Source organism: Vombatus ursinus, unplaced genomic scaffold (assembly GCF_900497805.2).
Source record: "Vombatus ursinus unplaced genomic scaffold, bare-nosed wombat genome assembly UNPS02014804.1, whole genome shotgun sequence".
Classification (NCBI taxonomy): domain Eukaryota; kingdom Metazoa; phylum Chordata; class Mammalia; order Diprotodontia; family Vombatidae; genus Vombatus; species Vombatus ursinus.
This window is the reverse complement of record NW_020954582.1, coordinates 13,148,214-13,167,971: the sequence shown is the minus strand read 5'-3', so window position 1 is coordinate 13,167,971 and position 19,758 is coordinate 13,148,214. Positions and strand designations below refer to the sequence as shown.

Below are 19,758 nucleotides of genomic sequence, written 5' to 3'. Positions count from 1 at the left end.
CCCAAGTCCATTGCTTTGACCGATCCATCTTTCAGCATCTTATCGCTCCGAGACCCTTCTCATCCCTTCTCTCGTTCTTTTCAGGAAGTTCTCGGCCTCCTTTAACAGTAACCGTGTCCCTTTCAGAGGGGGTGGCGTGGGTAGGAGGCTCACGGGCTGGGCTGGGCTCTGATTGGGCCGGCTAGGGATGGGGAGCTCCTAGTGGGATGAGTTTGGGGCGGGAGTTGGCTCGGTTCCGTGAGGCGGGAAGAAGGCTGGGGCCTGCTCCTGGCTCCTGGCTTCCCATGAGGTTCAGATGAGGTGGGGAAGGATGGGGAAGGAGGACAAAGGCGCTGGCGCTGGCGCTGACGTCGGGGCCCAGTGGAGGGCTCAGAGCTCAGACCAGGTACAGCAGCAAGCTGTCAGGGCTGGGCAGGGGGCGAGATCTGGGCTTGGTGACTGCTGGGGCTCGCCGGACGAGGAGCGGGGGGGGCGGACGGAAGAGGAGGGCTCTGTGCTGGAGGCCAAGCGGGGTCAGGATGGGGACCCCAGCGGGAGGCTGCCGCGTCCTGGGCCTGCGACGCTCTGGGATGGAGATGTACGAGGTGGGGCGGCTGGCGGGGGGGAGTATGGCCAGACGGGGCGGGGCGATCCTAAGGAGATTCCAAGCCGGGGAGCTGGGTGGGGTGCGGGGTGCATTAGCCCTTAGCGAGATGCTGCGGGGCGTGGTCAAACTGAAGGCTGTGGAATGAGGATGCGAGGGCGCGGGCCCCCCCCTCCGAAGAGCTTGGTCCAAAACCAGACGTGGGGGGTGTGGCCAGGCGGGTCTCGGGGGCAGGGGGGCCGGTCCTGGCTTTGAGCGAATAGATCGGGATGCTGCGGGGCGTGGCCAGGCGGGGGGTGGGGCGAGATGGGGGGGGGGCGCGGCCCTGGGGGCGGGGGGCGGCGCCCGGGGGGGCCGGGGGGGGGGGGCGGGGGGGGCCGGGCTGGCCCCGCCAGGCACTGGCTCACACAAGGCGGGGACTGCCCCGGGCTGTAGCAGGAAGCCGGAAGCCAGTGGGGCTCCCGCTCTGGAGACATGGCCGGGATTAAAGGTACCCCCCGCTACTCCCCCGCCCCCACCGCGATCCCTGCGGGGGGCCAGCCCCAGAGGCTGGGGCCATCCGTCCCTTCGCAGTCGGCGTCTGGCCCCGGGAGCCTCTTCTGCGCCCCAGGACCGGCCGTGTCTCCCTCCCACCCCAGCGAGCCGTCCTTCTTCCCTACCGTCATCCTTTCCTTTTCCTCGTCCTGCCCCCGGGACACGTCGTCCAGCGGGCGGTGCGGCTCCTTCCCCGGGAGCCCTCGGGGTGGGACTGGGAGGGCGGACGAGGAGTTGTCCACGGGCGGGAGTGAAAGGGACGCCCTGCTCGGGAGTCTGGACTCCAGCTCCGCGACGCTGGGCAAGTCGCTGTGTCCCTTAGCCTCAGCAAACCGGGGGGTGGCACACTGGGACGGCTGATGGATTGGGAGAGAGCTCCAGGCTTCCGTTCCGGGATCTGCTATTTACTCCCTGTGGGGTCTCCAGCGTGCCGTTCAATTCCTTTGGTCTCAGTTTCCTCGTCTGTAAAATGAGGGGGGTCGGACTGTATGGCTTCTCACGTCCCTTCCAGCCCTCATTCTAAGTCTGTGATCCTGCGGGATGGGCCCAGACCTGGGGTTTCACTGAGACAAAGAAAGCACCTTCACTAATGCAGTCTCACCTTCTTGCCAGTTTATAGTTTTAGAGAGCCTTCACCCTAGAGCACTGAGAGGTGACTTGTAGACGGTCACAAATTTTTGTTCAGCTGGGTTTCAGTCGTGTCTGACTCGACCTCATTTGGGGTTTTCTTGGCAAAGATACTGAAGTGGTTTGCCTTTTCTTTCTCCAGCTCACTTTACAGCGGAGGAAACTGAGGCAAACAGAGTGAAGTGACTAGCTCAAGGTTACACAGCTAGTAAGTATCTGAGGGCCGATTTGAACTCAGGTCGATGATTCTTCTGGCTCTAGGCCTGGTGCTGTATCCATTTCGGGGAAGTCAGGAAGATTCATTTTCCTGATGACAGCTTCCAGATGGGACTTGAAGCCAAGTGTTTCTAACGCCAAGCCTGTCTCCCTAACCACTGTCCTACACTGCTTCTCAAACTAAAACCGCCCAATATAATGATACTGACAGTTCACATTTATATAGTACTTTGAGGTTTATAAAGGACTTTTTTTTACATACATTAAAATATACAAGTATCTATAAATTTAAGGGCTATAGGCTGCTGTCCATAGACCATCTGAGCTAAGTTCTGAGTTCAAGTTTGCTGCAAGGCAGTGAATTTTGTCACTGTAACCCTTAAAGAGGGTGAGGGAGAGTGGGAGAGCTGCTATTAGTGCTGGTGGAAGGACTGTCTGAACTGAAGCAAATAGAAAATAGAAGAAAGAGAAAATGGAGGTTTTGGATACTCAGTATGATGAGGTCTGCTTGTCCCAAGTCAGCAGCTCGGAGGTTGTGTTCCACTAGAAACTAGCCTGTGTTTTCTTCTGGGTCGATTTTCATTTTTAATATCAATTTGTCAGCATTGGGTTCTTGGACTGTTCCCAATGTCAAATGTAAGCCAGAAGAAACTGACCCAGAAAAAAAGAATCTCATTACAGCCCCTTCCCTCCTAACTATGGAGCTCTTAATCAAACTCAAAACATAGACATCCAGGGAGCATGTGAACAGGAAGTGCCGTAGATCAGAGTGGGCAGTGGGAAGGAGGGAGAATAAGGCTTGTGAAGGAAAGACTTCCTGTTGGAGAGAGCATATGGGGAGAGAGATCCACAAGATGAAAAATAAGAAGGGTCAGTTGTCTGTCCATGTAAATTGAGCCTTCCTGCCATTGGGTCCTAAGCCAGAGCTGGGGAGGATGGGGTTTAGAGGTCAACCTTCCTCATTTTCCAGATAAGGAATTTGAATCCCAAAGAAGGCCAGAGACCTGCCCAAGGTCCCAAAGGGCATAAGTGGTGGGATCATAGATTTGGACAGGGGTGACTTGTCTAGGGTCCCACAGCCAAAAAGTAACAATTAAGGTAGCATTTGAACTCCAGCCCTTGACCTCCAGCACCTGTGCGCTTCTCACTGTACCGTGCTGCCTATCAGTGGGAAGTAGCCCATGCCTCATTACTTGCAGGGACATTAATGTAGCACTCAAGCTCCAAGTTGGGGCAGGCGGGGACCTAGACCTAGGTTTTCTGTCAGCTGGGAACACTTTGGTCCATCTGTTTGTAACAGGGAGACAGAAAATTGACTGGGGCAACGAGAAGCTAAGTGACTTAGTGCCTTCTGCCCCACAGCCAGTATCATAAGTGCCAACAAAGGCCTCCAGACATTCAGAGACATTTAGGCTGAGATGCTGCCCACTTTCTGTTGTAAATGGCCACACTGTGCCTGGCACATAGTAGGCATTTAAATGCTTGTTGGTGACCTTCTCAGTAGTCCTTTAGGAGTCTTTTCTCAGTTTTTATTTTGGAAACACACACACACACACACACACACACACACACACACACGTGCTTTGTTATATTGTGCTGAAACAGTTTTTTTTTCCCCTACCCTCTGTCAACTTTTACAAACCATTTAATGGCTACTAAGATTGAAACTACTCTAGGAACACTTTGTGAGCAGCAGCATGGTACAGTGGGAAAAGCCTGTGATTTGGAATCAGAAGTTGTGGATTCAGATTCTAACCCTGCATCATCTATGAAATGAGAGCATTGAATTAATTCTTCTGGGAATTTCTCAACCCAGAGGTCGTCAGATCCTCCTGGAGAGTAATTCTTCCTGTCTTAGTCCCTTTGACTGGGGGAATCAATCAATCAATCAATCCATAAGCATTTATTAAGCATTTACTGTGTGCCAGGCTCAGTGCTAATGGCTGAGAATACCAAAAGAAGCAAAGGACAGGCTACTCTCAAGAAGCCTGTAATCTAACGGGAGACAATGACATGCAAACAAATGATTACAAAACAAGTTATATACGAGATAAATAGGAAATAACTTTAAAAGGGATGGCGCACTGGAATTAAGAGGTTTTGGGGAGGTTTCCTGTAGGCAAGTCTCAAAGCTAAGAAGTTCAGTCAGGCTTAGCAGATGGACAGAGTTGCCAGGTGGCTAAGACCCCCCTAGAACAAAAGGGAGACTCACATAAAGAGGGATTTACACAACCTTGGGCCAAGAGGCAAAAGGAGCCTGTTGGGTGAGACTGCTTGGCCACTTTCCCAACTTGGGAGATTGAGTAATAAAGAGGAACAGCATACCCAGTGATTTGTGGGGAGAAAGGGGAAGAAAATGTCTTAACCAGAGGTAACTTGTTAATGTTGGTGTCCTCGAGTTTCCCTGTAGATAATCTCATCAAGCCTTCTTGGTGGGGTGGGAGATATCTGTTTATCTCATCTCCATCCAAATGCCTTGGTGGAACTAGAAATTTAAGCTAGTGGAGGCCTCCCTTTGAGAAAGAGAAAAGGGCAGAGAATCTCTCCTTGTTCTACCCAACCCTCTAGCTTCCTTTCTTTGACCAGAAATAATAACCCTAACTTCATAATAACCAGACCTAATAATAACCAGAAATAGTAACCCTAAGGTGAGAGAAGATGTTTCCTCCAAACTCATGGCACACAGGTTTTAGCCTCAGTGTCTTCATCTGTGAAATGAGAGGGCTGAGCTAGATGATCTCTTTGGGCCCTTCCCATCCTAATTCTTAGGATTTGGGCAAGGGGAGGGTCTTCAGCTCTCTGGTGTTATGGCTGTGAAGTCAAAGCTAAGCTGGCTTCTCACATGTACAGATTAGATCATTGATTTTGAACTGAAACCGTAATAATAGCAGCCATTAAAGGACCACCTAAGGAAAGTAATGAAAGTAAGCATCTCAACAAGTATTGGCCACGGTGTAATTTTGTTTGGTTTCGGTTTTGGCCGTGGTACTGTTAGAGCATCCAGGGGTTCTGAACTGTCTGAGGCATGAGGGTGGCCCCCAAACAGAGGGAATTAGAGATGCCAGGAATATGAATATGAAAATGAAAATGTATAGATATACAATATGTGGTGAAAGGTGGCTGTTCTTAGAAATCACAAGGTTGCTGTCCTATTTATGTCTCACAGTAGTTATCTGATGCTACTGAGAAAATCAAATTGATTCTGATTCCATTTTGGAATCACCCCTTATAGGTTGAAAAATCGAAAAATTTGTCTCTGAGTTAAGTTCAGATGTTCAGCTTTCCTCTCTGAATTAAGTTGTCCCATAAATCACCCTAATTTAAAGAAATATGTTGTCTCTACACATCTTACTGCCCATGTACAATTAAGGGAGACTTGTTGTCTTGCTAACAAGCCTTGCAAGAGGCAGATGGGTGCCCGGGAGTCTGCTATCTCTGCAAAACTGTCCGTCCTTCAAGTAAGTCTGGACTGTTACCCATGTAGGTGGATACCACCCGGGAGCTTTCTGTAGCAACAAGATAAAAGCAGGGGTTGAGGCCAGCTCTGCATTCCTGACTTCCATGCAATCATGTTGTTATCTATTATCTATGGTACTTTAGACTTTGTAACCAATCATCTGGTTTGATGCTTTCTGTTGCTGGTTCTTTTGTACTTCCCAAAACTGTACGAAGGCTGGTAAACCCCACCTTAGGGTCCTCGGTCATAGAGAGAGGCCATTGACCCAATTTCTGGAGAAGGAAATCCCTAACCCCTCCAGTATCTTTGCCAAGAAAAACCCAGATAGGGTCACCAAGAGTTGGACAGGACTGAAATAATTCAACAACAGCAATTGATCCAACTTACTGGTTTCTGCTAGCCTAACGAAGAAATTGATCAGCTCAAATCATTGCTTCTCAGTTCACATGAATTTTCAAATGTAACAGTTGGTGCCTGTAGGAAAGTCACTAAGGAAGCCTTTTCTAAGTCTCAAGTTCCTCATTTGTAAAATGGAAGGGTGTCCTAGATCAGAGGTGTCAGACACACTGCTGCTGGCTGGTGGCTATACCAGATTAAAATGTAATTGGGAAATGTTTAACCAAGTAAATGCAAATACAATGGAATATAGATAATGTTACTGTGTGGTTTTCCAGTTCAACGTGAGGCTGGCATGGATCATTATGTATGGTTGGCTCATTTCTATTTGAATTGGACACCAGTGCCCAGGGTGAGCTCCACAGATCTGGGTAAATTTAAAAAACAAAACAAAACTAGAAATATTACCCTTTAATTTTTTTTTTTAAGATCACAGCAAGGTCAGTTTGGTGTAGTAGATGGAGAGCCAGCTTTGGAGCCAGGAAGACCTGGGTTCCAGTCATGTCTTGGATACATAGTGGCCATGTGACCTTGAGCAAATCATTAATCGTTGTGTTCTAGACAAATCTCTATGACTATAAGTTACAGAGCAGGTGCTGTCTACCTTTGTCCCTCATCTGGGACCTCCTTATACCTTTGAAATCACAGATCCAGCCCCTTAGCCTAACAATGTCTTGTCCAAATGTAAAAGGAAAAACTTGAGTCAGAAAATATAAACATACTGGCTATAAATCGACTGAAACTGGCACATGTAAAACCAGAAGACAGGAATTTTAGTTCATGAAATAAAATAAAATCATCTTGACAAATATATCTTTTCCAAGCAGAACAAGAACAATGATCTCACAAATAACTATAGCAGGATAAAAGACAGAAGATCAGGAAAGCAAAGAAAAATGTAGTCTGTGGAAAACTTCATTAGGTTAGAAGAAACTTTCTCATTGACTCATTCGATCAGCACACATTAAGCACTTGCTGTATTCAGTATACCTTGGGATCATTGATTTAGAGCTAAAAAAGATCTAATAATGAAAACAGCCGGCCAACCCTTTAACGTTTGCAGAGCTCTCTGCAGGAACTAGCTTATTTGATCCTCCTGACAATCCTGGGAAGCAGAGGCTATTCCCATTTTGCAGATGAGAAAGCAGCCTTGTAAAAGGTGAAGTGACTGCCCAGGGTCACATAGGTAGTGAGTGACTGAAGCAGGATTCACACTCAGGTCTTCATAATTCCAAATCCAGCATCTCTCCATTACACCCCCAGCCCTTCATCTTACAATTGAGGAAACTGAGACACAGAAATGTGAAGGTTTTAACAGGATCTTAGAGTGGGAAAATTTCTCAGGAGTCTTCCAGTCTGACCAGGACCTCAACAAGAATTGTCTCTGTTAGTAATAGCTCCCATTTCTATATGCTGTCTTCATGCTGAGTCTCAGGCAGTGGAGATATCATCCCCATTTTACAGATAGGAAGACTGAAGACTTAGAAAACCTGCTCAGAATTACACAGTTAGTAAATATCGGAGGCATCAGTACATTGATCATCCAGGCTGTCCTTGAAGACCTCCAGGGATGGGGAACTCATTTCAAAGCTGGCCATTCCATTTTTAGATAGCTCTAATTGTCTATGAGGCTGAGGTGAGGAAGGAGAGTTCTAGGCATGGGGGCAGTTTATGAAGAGGAGAGATGGAATGTGTGACCTTTGGGCAATTGACTGAACCTCCTCGGGCCTCGGTTTCCTCATCTGTCAGGAGAAAGGGTGGGACTTTGTGGCCTATGAGTTTCCTCCCAGTTCTAGACCAATGTTCTTCAAGGCCTATGCCACTTATGAGAAACAGTGAATAGGATAATTCTGAATGGAAAATCCGAAAATACTGAAACATAGAACCTGTCATGGCCTCGCCAGCTTACCTCTTCCCCTTTGTCTCCCACAGCCCTTGTTGCTTTGTCCTTCACTGGAGCCATTGGCCTAACTTTTCTGATGTTGGGATGTGCCCTGGAGGGTTATGGGTAAGTTGTCCTTGTCCTTGGAAAGCTTTCTCCTCTGTTCTCCAGGCCTTTCTCCCTCAGATACATCAAGGCTACCCGTGGGTCTGGGCCAGTTAGCTCAACTGGCCAAGGTCATGGGTTCCATTTGTGCCCACCATCTTAGGATTTAGAGGCAAAGGGGACCCCGGGGGTCAGCCTGCTCTCCCTCCCTCTGCCCATTGGTAAAGGAAAACACTGAAGTTTAGAGATGTCACTTAGTGAACAAGCATTTTTTTTTTATGAATTTATTTTGATTTATCAACAATCCCTTCCATAAGCTTTTGAGTTTTAAATTTTTCTCCCCCTCCTTCCCTGGCTCCCTCACCAAGACGGCGCACAATCTGATACAGGCTATACATATATATTCCTATTAAACATATTTTCACATTAGTGATATTGTAAGTAAGACTTAGAATTAATAGGAGGAACCACAAAAAAGAGAAAACAAAACAGAAGAAAAAAGTAACAAATAGTATGCTTCGATCTGCATTCAAACTCTGTAGTTCTTTCTTTGGATGTGGATAGCATTTTCCATCACGAGACTTTTGGAGATGTTTTAGATCCTTGCATTGCTGTAAAGGGCTAAGTCTATCCAAGTTAGTACCTAACTGATTCTGTTACTCCCTTCTTGAGCCAAATCTGATAAGAGTAAGGTTCAAACTATGCTCATCTCCCTCCCTTCTTTCCCTCTGCTGTAATAGGTTTTTGTGCCTTTTCCTGTGATATAATTTACCCTTGTCTGCCTCCTCCTTTCCTTTTCTTTCAGTACATTTTCTTAGTTAGATCAGATTAATCCACTTACTTGGATCCATTTAACCCACTTGATTAGATTTTTTTTTGATCGTTACATCAAAGTCAACTTATACCCACCCCCTTTATGTATACCCCTTTAACTCGGTGTAATAACAATACAATTCTCAAGAGTTGCAAGTGTCATCTTCCCTTGTAGGGATGTAAACAGTTTGCCCTTATTGATAACATGTTATTTCTTTCTGTCCCATTTACCTTTTTATGTCTTTCTTGAGTCTAGTATTTGAAGATCAGATTTTCTGTTGAGCTCTGGTCTTTTTATCAGGAAGGTTTGGAAGTCCCCTATTTAGTTGAATATCCATCTCCTCCCCTGAAAGATCACGCTCATTTTCGCTGGGTGTGAACAAACATTTATTAAGTGTTTACTGGCATTGTGCCAAGTGCTGGGGTTACAAAGACAGGCAAAACCCATCTATTTTCTCAAGGAGCTCACATTCTAACGGGTAAGGTAACATGTAAATAACTCAGTACAAAGAAAATAGGCCCACACTAGATGGAAGGTCATCTCAGAGGGAAGGGTCTAGCTGGGGGCCCAGGAAAGTCTGCCTGCAAAATGTGGGATGTGAGCTGACTCTTGAAGGAAACCAAGACCTGGAGTTGAGGAGGGAGGGATTCTAGGCATGGGGCACAGCCAGTGCAAAGGCATGGAGTCTGGAGATGGGGTTTTATGTGTAAGGAATAGCAAGAGAAGAGACTGGATGTAGGTCAGGCAGGTAGTGAGTATCAGAATTGGGACTGATTCTGGATACCATTGCTCCTGCTAACCATCCATGTGGCCCTGGGGGGTGTATGTGTGTGTGTGTATGTGTGTGTGTGTGTGTGTGTGTGTGTGTGTGTGTGTGTAATACATTTCACCCATCCAGGCTCTATTAGCTTCGTACAAGAGAAAGTTGAATTCTGTCTGTTACATAATGAATGAGTGAATGGGTGGGCATTCATTTATATAGGAGTAACATCACTTCTCTCTTGTTACCTGATATCCTGCTAATTCGGAGAAGTTATCTCACAGATGATTGTAAGGCACGGCACCTTGTATGGTGGCCTGAGTGCTGTAGGCCCCCTCCCCCCCAGTAAATGAAAACTGGATGTCTAAGTAAACCATCACGGCTTCTTACAATGAACTTATCCTGCTCATCTGATTCAGAGCATAATCCCCATGTATGAAGGATGTCATAGGGTTGGTGAGTGGTTTTTAGTGTATTATCTGGAGAAAGGCAGTGTGCTGTCAGGACAGGAGAGCAGGCTTTACAGGCAGGAATTAATTAATTAATGAGTGAAAATGAATGAATGAAAAAAATTATCATGGACTTACTGGGCTATTTGCTGGAGATACAAATATAAAAATGATATAGCCCCTGCCTTCAGGGAACTTACGTTCTTTTAGGGGAAGAAAGTATGTATAGGGAAGTGGAGTCTGGAGAGGTGTGTTGTGGTTTCTAAAAACACAGGTTTGGTGAATGGAATCATAGGGGTTTAGATCCATAGACTGAACCTTTTCCAGTTGCCATGGTACTATTGATCTGATTATGGTTCCTGAGCTTGAAAGTTGGGTAGGGTGGTGGGGGCTCACACTCACCAGCAGGGCAGAGGTAAGAAGGTGGCCACATGGCTGGAGACAGCTTGGATCCTGGGAGATGAAAGAATCAAGTCCTCCAGGGTAAGACCCCTTGGTTTATGTCCTGCCTCTGACAGATGCTGGCTGTGTGTCACTTAATCTCTCAGCACCTGAGGAAACCTTTTGAGATACTGAGTTGTAGAGCAGTTACTGATCCAAATTGGTAGAGAGAGGGCATTGGTAAAGGGAGTTTCCTTGATGGGAGTTCCTTACACTGATGAAATTATGGAGCTGATCCCAAATATGAAAATCTTTCAGCCTCTTCCTGCTCCAGTTCCTGAAGTTGCCAGTTATCTTCCTAAACTTTTCCTAAGTCTGTCTTATTCCTGTGCTCAAGAACCTTCAATGGCTCCCTGTTCCTTACAGGTCAAACTACAAACTTCTCAGCCTCTATTTTAAGGCCCTGTATAGTCAGGCTTCTGCCTTATTTCATGTTAATTCAATTCAATAAACATTCATTAAGTGCCTACTGTGTGCTGTGCTAAGCCCTGGCATACAAAAAAGATAGTGTGATATCTAGTAGAGGAAGACAATACACAAAAGGAGGCTGAAAAACCTGGCTAGGGGCCCCAGGAAGTACCCAACATGAGGTCATGATGGTCCATGGGGAAACCAAGCTGAGCTGCTAATGGAAAATGGAGAGTCACCGGGAAGTTCTGAGAGCTCTGAGCCCTCTCTGTAAGGGAAGGTGTTGGAGGAGTTTCTTGCTCCCCTCCTCCAGTCCTCCAGTCCTCCAGTCAGAGGCTGCTGAGGGAGCTGAGAAGGTTGGTGAGTATCCAAGGCTGAGTCAGCCAGCCAGGTAATGAGATTTCAGATGATCAGTTTATCCTGGAGGAGGCATCATTTCCTTGAAATCCTGCCTTATTCTCTCAGTTGTCAATGCCATCTCCCTATCTGAATTACTTTGTATTTACTAATCTGGGTCTGTTTTTTAGCCTCTAGGAGAATGTAAGTTCCCTGAAGGCAGGAAGTATTTCACGTTTTGCCTTAGTATCGCCAGAACCTAGCCTGCAGCTTTCTACAAAGTTGCTTAACAAATGATGGTTAGATTGAACGGAATTGAAAATCATTGTTACTGAAGTAACAACATCAGGAATGGAGTCTTGTTGCTTTTAATAATGCCAGACAGTATCCCAGTTCCTGAGGGTAAAGAGGCAAAGATGAGACAGTTAACCTACTATCAAAGGGGACATCACGTACACTTCTAAGTCCATACAAAATAGGCATGAGGTCCTTTTTGCAGCGATGGGACAGGATCAGGAAAGATCCACGTAGAAGCCATGAGCTTGAGAAGAGCTTTCATGGAAAGTAGGGATTTGAAGAAGCAAAGGCCAGGAGGGAGTTTCTCCCTAGCATTGGCGACCATGGAAATGTGAGGAAGAGCCAGAAGGCCAGTTTGTCTGGATTGTTTAGTGAGCGAAGGTGAAATAACCCCAAAAAGCCTGGGAAGGTAGACGGGGGCTTGCTCATGAAGGGCTTTACGTGCCAGGTGGAGGAAGCTGTATTGGATCCTAGGCGAAATAGGCAGCCCCTTGAGTTATTGAGGAAGAGAGTGACATGATCACACATCTAGGATAGTTACTTAGAGCAAGTTTCATATTTATGGAGCCCTTAAATATTTGCAAAATTCTATGCATGTGCTATCTCGTTTGAGCCTCACAGCAACTCTGTGAGAGAGATGTTCTTATTATCTCCATTTCACAGATGAGGAAACTGAGGAAGACAAAGGTTAAATAACATGCCTAGGGTGACAACTCAGAAGAGGCCAGACTGAAACCGAGGCATTCCTGACCCCGAGTCAGGTGCTTCCTCCACGTGCCATGTGTTGCAGGGAGGGGAGCTTATCAAATAGCTCGTTAATGTGAGAGCTGGAATTTGGACCAAGCCCAAGTCTGGGGCTTTTTCCGCTAACGTGGGCTGCCTCTACACCATTTTATCTGGCAAGATCCTCTCCAACTGAGACATGCTGAGAATTTGGGATGCCACTGGCTTCTCCTGTGCCAATTTTGACTGTTTGTTGTTTCTCCTCCACCTTCCCCGACAGAGTGTACTGGCCTCTGTTCGTGCTGATATTTCACGTGATCTCCCCCATCCCTTACTTCATTGCCAAGAGAGTCACAGATGACTCGGATGCCTCAAGTAGTGCCTGTCAGGAACTGGCGTACTTCTTCACCACAGGGATCGTTGTGTCTGCCTTTGGACTTCCTATCATCCTCGCAAGAGTTTCTTTGGTAAGAGATACCTTGGGTGTGTTCGTCTGCTTGTGTGTGAGGTCATGCTGAGGCCTGTGACTGAGCTTGGTGTAAGGGGAGGTGCCCTGGCCTTCGAGTCAGGGGCCTGGGTTGGAATCCTGCCACTTAAACCTGTGACCTCGAACAAGTCCCTCCTTGGGTTCTCATCTGTAAAATGAGGAAGTAGGACCAAATGGCCTTGGAGATCTCTTCCAGCTGTCAATCTGTGTCTGTGTCATCCACAGACTTCATTTTTAATCCTTCCATTTAGATTTTTAGCTTTAATTCTCAGGACCAGATGTATTTGTCTGTCTGTCTATGTATCTATCCGTGTGCTTCCATCTGTCTATTGATATTCATTGATCCATCCATCTATGCATCCACCCATCCATCAGTCTATCCATATCTATCCATACATCTAGCTATCCATCAGTCTATCCACACCCATGTATCTATCAGTCTATTTATCCATCTGTACATCTATCTATCCATATATTCATCAGTCTACCCATATCCATTGGTTCTGAATTTCTGATCCTGGGATTCAACATACAGGGTTTTCCTCACCAGGCACATTAAATTTGACAAGGGGTTGACAAAATTGCTCCATTCCTTTTGTCTCCCCTTTGTCCCTTTTCTGTATCGTATTCCTTCCTGGTATGAATTGGACCTAATATCTGCTGAGACCCTGCCCAGCTCTGGGGCTCTGGGATCCTGAGCCAAGCAATCTATCTTAGTAAATACATTCTTGTGGAGCTGATCACTGACTGTTGAGGGATCTAGTACGAAATGATTCTCTTCATCTTAGAAAAGACAGAATCAAAGAATCAACCCAATCCTTCTCAAGACAACAAACTCAACAATCCAATCCAATAAACGTTTGTTACGTGCCTATTATATGTCAGGTACTATGCTAAGTTCTGGGGATACAGTTAATAAAAAGAAAGACCACCCCTGCCCTCAAGGAGTTTATAGTCTGAGGTAGAGCAGTAAAGACAGCGAGATTAAGGAAGTAGGAAAGGGAAAAATTGGATGGAGACAGGGGTAACTGATGGAAAGGCATCCTAGAGCCAGGCCAAGCAGCAGGTGCAGAGAGGAATGACCCGAGAGTCCTGTATCTGCTCTCTATAAAGGATGGCATTGGGAGGAGTTTGGATCTCTCCTTTTCAGCTCTCTAATCAGAAGAAAGATGAAGCTGTGGGAGGTGGTGCCAATCACAGCTTGAGTTAGCAGCATGGAGTATGGGGTATTCAGGGAGGACTAGCGCCTCTTATGAGAGGGCTTGCCAAACCCTTTTTCAGGGCTGCTCATTCATCTTTGCTGTCTACCTGGCACCCAGCTCTCACCTGTGGCTCCAAGAAGCTGTAGCATGAACATCGACCACACCCTGATTAACTGTCTCAGCAGGTGGGGTAAACCAGGTTGAGGGTAACCGATGGGCCTCAAACCCATCAGTGAGTTAGGGGGGTCTCTACCCCATGCATGTGAAGACTTCCCCCTGGCAGAATGAACTGAAGCAGGCACTGTGGAGGGCTTAGAGGTTGGTCAGAAATGGAAGATGCCAAGGTCATCCATCGAATCTCGGGCCATCACCAGTCGCTTGACTTTTGTGCTGCCTCTGGACTTTGATGACTCTGGAGGAGAGAGTGAGGCTGAGGACTTTGTGCAGCTCTGCCTCACTTAAATGCAATTCACATATGAGTCAAGACGTCACCCCTAGGTGATGGATAAAAAACAACAACAAAATATAAACAACAGAGTCACATGGTGCTGAGATTAGAGGTGATGAGCTTAACCCGGGAGGGGCATCTTGCTTCTTGGAGTTGAAATCAGGCAGCCTCCCCAGTAAATAAATGGTCATCCATCCTGTTCTTGAGGACCTTTAGTGAAGAGGAATCCATTACCTCCCAGACATCCCAACTTGCCCATTTGACAAGTCAACAGTCATTATTAAGTGCCTGTGGGGTGCCACGCACTGTGTTAAGCATTGGGCAGAACACCCCCCCCCCCACCCGCCCCAAACAAGAGCATGTTGTTTTTGTTTAGTCATGTCCAACTCCATGCCCTCACTTGGGACATGCCATTTCTTGGCAGAGATCCTGAAGTGGTTTGCCATTTCCTTCTCCAGCTCATTTTACAGATGAGGAAACTGAGGCAAACAGGGTGAAGTGCCTTGCCCAGGGTCACACAGCTAAGTGTCTGAGGCCAGATTTGAATTCTTCCTGACTCCGCTTTGCACTATGGCACTACCTAGCTGCCCCTCAAGGAACCTCACACTCTAACGGGGCTCCAGATGCAAATAAAGATGTACACACCAGAAGCAGATGGGATAAATGTGTGATAATCTTAGAGGGCATTCATCGATAACGGCTCTTTGTTACATTAAATCTAAATCCTGCTCTTTATTACTGTCAGTGAAGCATTCTAATGAGCAAGTCATTCTCTACTGTTCTAATGGCAGTGGATACAGCTAATCCCTCTTCCATATCTGGTCTTTCAGACACTTGATCTCATCTATCTCTTCCCTCCTTAATCTTTTCTCCAGGGTAAATCATGTTTGTTGAACTGATCACATTGCATTAGAGATTCAGAACAGAATTAGAGTCTGTGTCTCAGAAAGGACCGAAACCAAAACCCAGAGCCACTGAATCTCCTAGTTGGAGTTGAACTGGGAGGCCCAGTTCACAAGAGTCTAGTACTCATCCTCTTAATTCTGGTCTTTTCTTCACTTCTGACCTCGCTATTTCACTTCAGTTAGGAGAAATTATTTTGGACATAATGCCGATTCTCCACTGCATTTTTTCCTGTGTTGACTTATGTTATCTTTTCTTAAATTTCTCCTTAAGGGTTTGCCTTTCTCCTCTTCTTACAATGAACACTGCATTATGTCTTGTGATCTATAGCATGGAAAGAACATTAGATTGAGAGTCAGAGGACCTGACTGAAATCCCAATTCTATCACTTACTGTCTGTGTGACCTTGGGAAAATCTTGATACCTCTCTGAGCATCAGTTTTCCTCATCTGTGACACAATGGATAGAATGCCGGGCCTGGAATCAGGAAGACTCATCTTCCTGATTTCAAATCTGGTCTCAGACACTTACTAACTGTGTGATCCTGAGCAAGTCATTTAACCCTGTTTGCCTCAGTTTCTTCATATGTAAAATGATCTGGAAAAGGAAATGGCAAAGCAGTCCAGTAACTCTGCCAAGAAAACACCAAAAAGGAGTCAGGAAGAGTTGGACCTGACTAAAAACAACAAAAATGAGAAATATACAAAATGCAAATTCCTCAAGGACAGGGACTAAATTTTTTTTTGTTTGTTTTTTGTTTTGTTTTTGTTTTTGTTTTTTCTGTTTTTTGTTTTTTGTTTTTTGTTTTTTGCACATCTAGTGCCTAGAATAGTGCCTGGCACACAGCACTTGTTGAATGTATTGATTCCGGGACCCCGAAGGTTTCTTCTAGCTCTAAACTGATGACCGTCTTATCCTGTGTTGGTTGTATCTGAACCAGATTTTCCATTTCTCTAATGATACTTAACTTGGTGTGCATGAACTTAAAAAAAGTTATTTTGGTAATTGTATTTAAATATAATTTATTTTCTTTGCAATCTTCTGTATTTTATTTTATACATTTAAAAATGGAATAATGAGAAGGGGTCCATAGCCTTCTCTAGAAGCTGAAACACTAATGTCCACTAGAGGGCTCTCTCATCTCTCTGTCTGCCATCCCTCAAGACAAAATGTCTGCATCCTGTGTTATCTGGTTTAAGACTCCCCAACTCCAGAAAGCTATTTGCCCGTGTATCAGAAATGATTATGGTTGACATTGTTTTCTCAAAAAACCAATCTCCTACCCTGACTGAGAGCTCTGGATGCATAGAATGGTGACGGGCCTCATTTATTGTTACAATTTTGTTAAGTTAGAGCAATCCTCTCCTTTGAGGGGAAAAGTAGATTGGAGAGATGTGCCTAATGGGGAAAACATTGAGGCTGTTATCGGGCTTAATTAGCGGCCATTGCAGCAGTAATTAGTCTAACAGCCCCATAGTTCTGCCTTTTAGCATCTGCATGTGGTATTTGGTTTGATGTTCTTAATGAGTAAAAATCACAGAGATTTTGTAAACAGTGGCCTGTGTCTAAAATCCAGGTTGATGTAATGGTCTTTCTCCTCTTGCATTTCAGATCAAGTGGGGAGCCTGTGGCCTGGTGTTAGCTGGCAACGCGGTCATTTTTATCACCATTCAAGGCTTCTTCTTTGTATTTGGGAGAGGGGATGACTTTGGCTGGTAGCAGTGGCAGGATGTCGGAGAGTGGCCACTTTGGACTCAGCTCGTGATCACTCATACTCTAGGAGTTCCTCCCGGTAGAAGCGTGTGGGGTGATATCATATCACCTTCCCACATTTTCTTATGCCTTTTTTGTATCTGTATAATCCAGTTTATTAAGGGAAAGTACCAGTCACTTAAAGCCATAGTTCCATTACCAGCAGATGGTTCTTTCCCCATATTCATTTTTATGAGTTATAATATTTAGTTTCCTTTTGTTTCCACTCATTTTCCAAGCTGGGTTTTACGTGCATGTGTGTACGTGCGTGTGTCATTTTTAAAATTATTTAAGACAGCTTTGTAATCCATTACTGCTCACCAGTGCCACACAGCTGGGCAGGTGTGCCTACGGAGATTGCAGGTGGCTTTCGATCTGGGAGTCCCATACTGAGGGAGAGGCATGAAGGGAATTGGCCTCTCAGCATCCAGCACAAACCCCTCACCACATAGTAGGTGCTTAATAAGTGCTGATTGCATAGAGAGGAATTGAATTGCTAAGGTCCCTTGCCCCATCCAACTATGAAATATGAAGGGGGAAAATTCTTTAGAGCAGGGGTTCTTAGCCTGGGTCCACAAATGTCTGAGGATAGGTTTCTGGGGATCTGGGAATTTAGATGGAAAAACAAGTTAGCTCTTCATTCCCACTAACCTTAGGTTTCCTTTGTAATTCTATGTATTTTATTTGATTCTGAGAAAGAGTCCCAAGGCTTTGCCATTTTACAAAGGGAGGGGTCCATGACACCAAGGTTGAGAGCCCTTGCTTTAGAGGGACAGCGGAGTGCAGTGGTTAGTGGAACAGCCTTGGTGTCAGGGAGACCTGGGTTGAAGTCCTTTGGGTGCATTCGAACTGCGTGGCCCTGAGTAAATCACTTCATTCGTTGGGGTCCCCAGGCAACTCTCTTGAAAACAGTTTGAAGGCAAATTGCTGATTTGCATCAGTAGAAGGAAGTCTCACAGGGCTCTTCTCTGCAGGATGAAATAATAGGTGTGGGACACCCCCCAAAATTATTTAGAAGGACTTTACTGGGAAGTAGGAGCCCTGGGTTCTAGTCCTGACTGCCAGTTGTGCCTTATACTCTTTGGGCCTCACTTGGCTTCTTTGTAAAATGGGGCTAATGCTCCCACAGCAGCTTGAAGGCAGAGAGCTAGGTCATGTGCTTCCCATGGGGTCCCTTTCAGTTCTAAGGTTTGTGATGATTTTTGTCATAGTGCATTGCTCCTATGCCACTCTTAGTTGGTAAAGGAAGTTCCCAGTAGGAGATGACCTCTCTTCCCCATCCCTCATTCATTAGACCTGGGTTCAAGTGCCAGCTCTGTTATTGACTGCTTGCATGACCTCATGCAAGTCACTTTCTCTCCCCTATGCCTCGGTTTCCTTATCTGTAAAATGAAGGTATCAGACTACATGGCCTCTAGATCTCTTCCAGCTCTAAATCTATAATCTATAACCTAGGAACATTGATCATTCTAACACAGGTGGTGGTAGATGTGAGGACACTGGTCAGAACACCCCCCACTTCCCCACCCTGAGTCATCGTGGGATGGAGAAGCAGTCTAGAGTGAGTCCTGGTGCGAGAGGATGACTCTTCTTTCCTTCTCATCACTATCCCTTTATTTCTTGTTCTCCCTTATCAGCAGGGTCACTGGGCAGAATTGAGCAGGGATTCTCATACACTACAATTCTTCCTTTTGGGTCCATTTTCTTCTGACTAGTTCTCTTTGTTTTCCTTATTAGCAGGGTCATTGGACAGAGTTGAGCAGGGATGCTTTCTTTCTTTCCTCAGTTCTTCCTTTTGTGGTCACTTTCCTCTTTCAAGTTATTCCCTCGCACCCTGTCCCTTTCTCCAGTGGAACAGTGAATGCAGCATGAGGCAGGTGTGAGGCAGGGTGAACCAGCTGCTGCTTCATTTTAGTAATATGCCTGTGTAATTGAATGGCCTATGTACCTTATACAATCTGTCTGTAGAACTGACACCTTTATACGTCCTGTAAAATATTGTATATTTGATATAATCAACAGACATTTCTGCCTTATGTTTATTTTACTTTTTATGTATATCATTCTGAGTGGAATATAACCTTTTTGAAAAACCTTATTGATGTGTGATAACTCACTTTAGCTTATACATTGAAAAAAATTTCCGTCTTATTATCCACAATTTTAAAAAGCAAACACACACTTTTAGATTCCAACAAGACACCAGAACCTGGACACAAAAGTCATAGCTGTTTTATGGCTAACTTTGAAGATAGCTCTGTGTGTGTGTGTGTGTGTGTGTGTATGTGTGTGTGTGTGTGTGATCATATATACCTTTCTACTTTGTTTTCCATGTGTTTAAATCAACAGTGAATAGCTTCCAATTTTTAGAGTACAGAATATGTATAAGCATGTTGTCATATTTAATAGTTAAATATTTGTACAAATAATAATTTCATTATGATTTCAGATGAATTTGATTTTGGAAAGAAAATATGATTGTAAGGCTTGTTACCAGGACGGGCTTGATTTGAGGCTGACCATGTGACAACGTCAGTTGTCTCCCTCTGAAAAGGGTGCACTTTTGGCACTAGAACATTCTCTGGTAGAATCATGGGCACAGCCTTTGAGATATACATTCTGGATGCAGTACTCTGGCAGGGCTAGCTTTGTTGTTCCCAGGCTGATTCAGCCTAATGCTTTGATGTTGACGGGTGAATAATTTATAATAGATTGCTGTCAACCCTTAAAGGCCTCACCGTTTTAAGAAGGCCCACCCACCCACATCTTTGCTTTGTCTCCACATTTTCTGGGTTTTTTTTTTGTGAGGCAATTGGGGGTTAAGTGACTTGCCAGGGGTCACACAGCTAGTATGTGTCAAGTGTTGGGTCTGAGACCGGATTTGAACTCAGGTCCTCCTGACTCCAGAGCCAGTGCTCTATTCACTGCACCACCTAGC

General features: G+C 45.4%; 1 protein-coding gene across 1 annotated transcript; it reads left to right on the top strand.

Annotated features, from left to right (window-relative positions):
* Positions 1-966: 966 nt before the first annotated feature.
* Positions 967-18,918, top strand: LEPROT. The gene is made up of 4 exons (XM_027874049.1): positions 967-1,073; positions 7,746-7,821; positions 12,309-12,495; positions 16,680-18,918. Exons 1-4 carry the CDS (start codon positions 1,058-1,060, stop codon positions 16,785-16,787), a joined length of 387 nt encoding a protein of 128 aa, XP_027729850.1. The 5' UTR covers positions 967-1,057; the 3' UTR covers positions 16,788-18,918.
* The last annotated feature ends 840 nt before the right edge of the window (positions 18,919-19,758 follow it).

What these genes read in the sequence shown, in the direction of transcription:
- LEPROT (XM_027874049.1), top strand. An exon ending in TGTGCCCTGGAGGGTTATGG is followed by an intron (nt 7,822 to 12,308) that starts GTAAGTTGTCCT and finishes CTTCCCCGACAG; the next exon opens with AGTGTACTGGCCTCTGTTCG. An exon ending in TCCTCGCAAGAGTTTCTTTG is followed by an intron (nt 12,496 to 16,679) that starts GTAAGAGATACC and finishes CTTGCATTTCAG; the next exon opens with ATCAAGTGGGGAGCCTGTGG.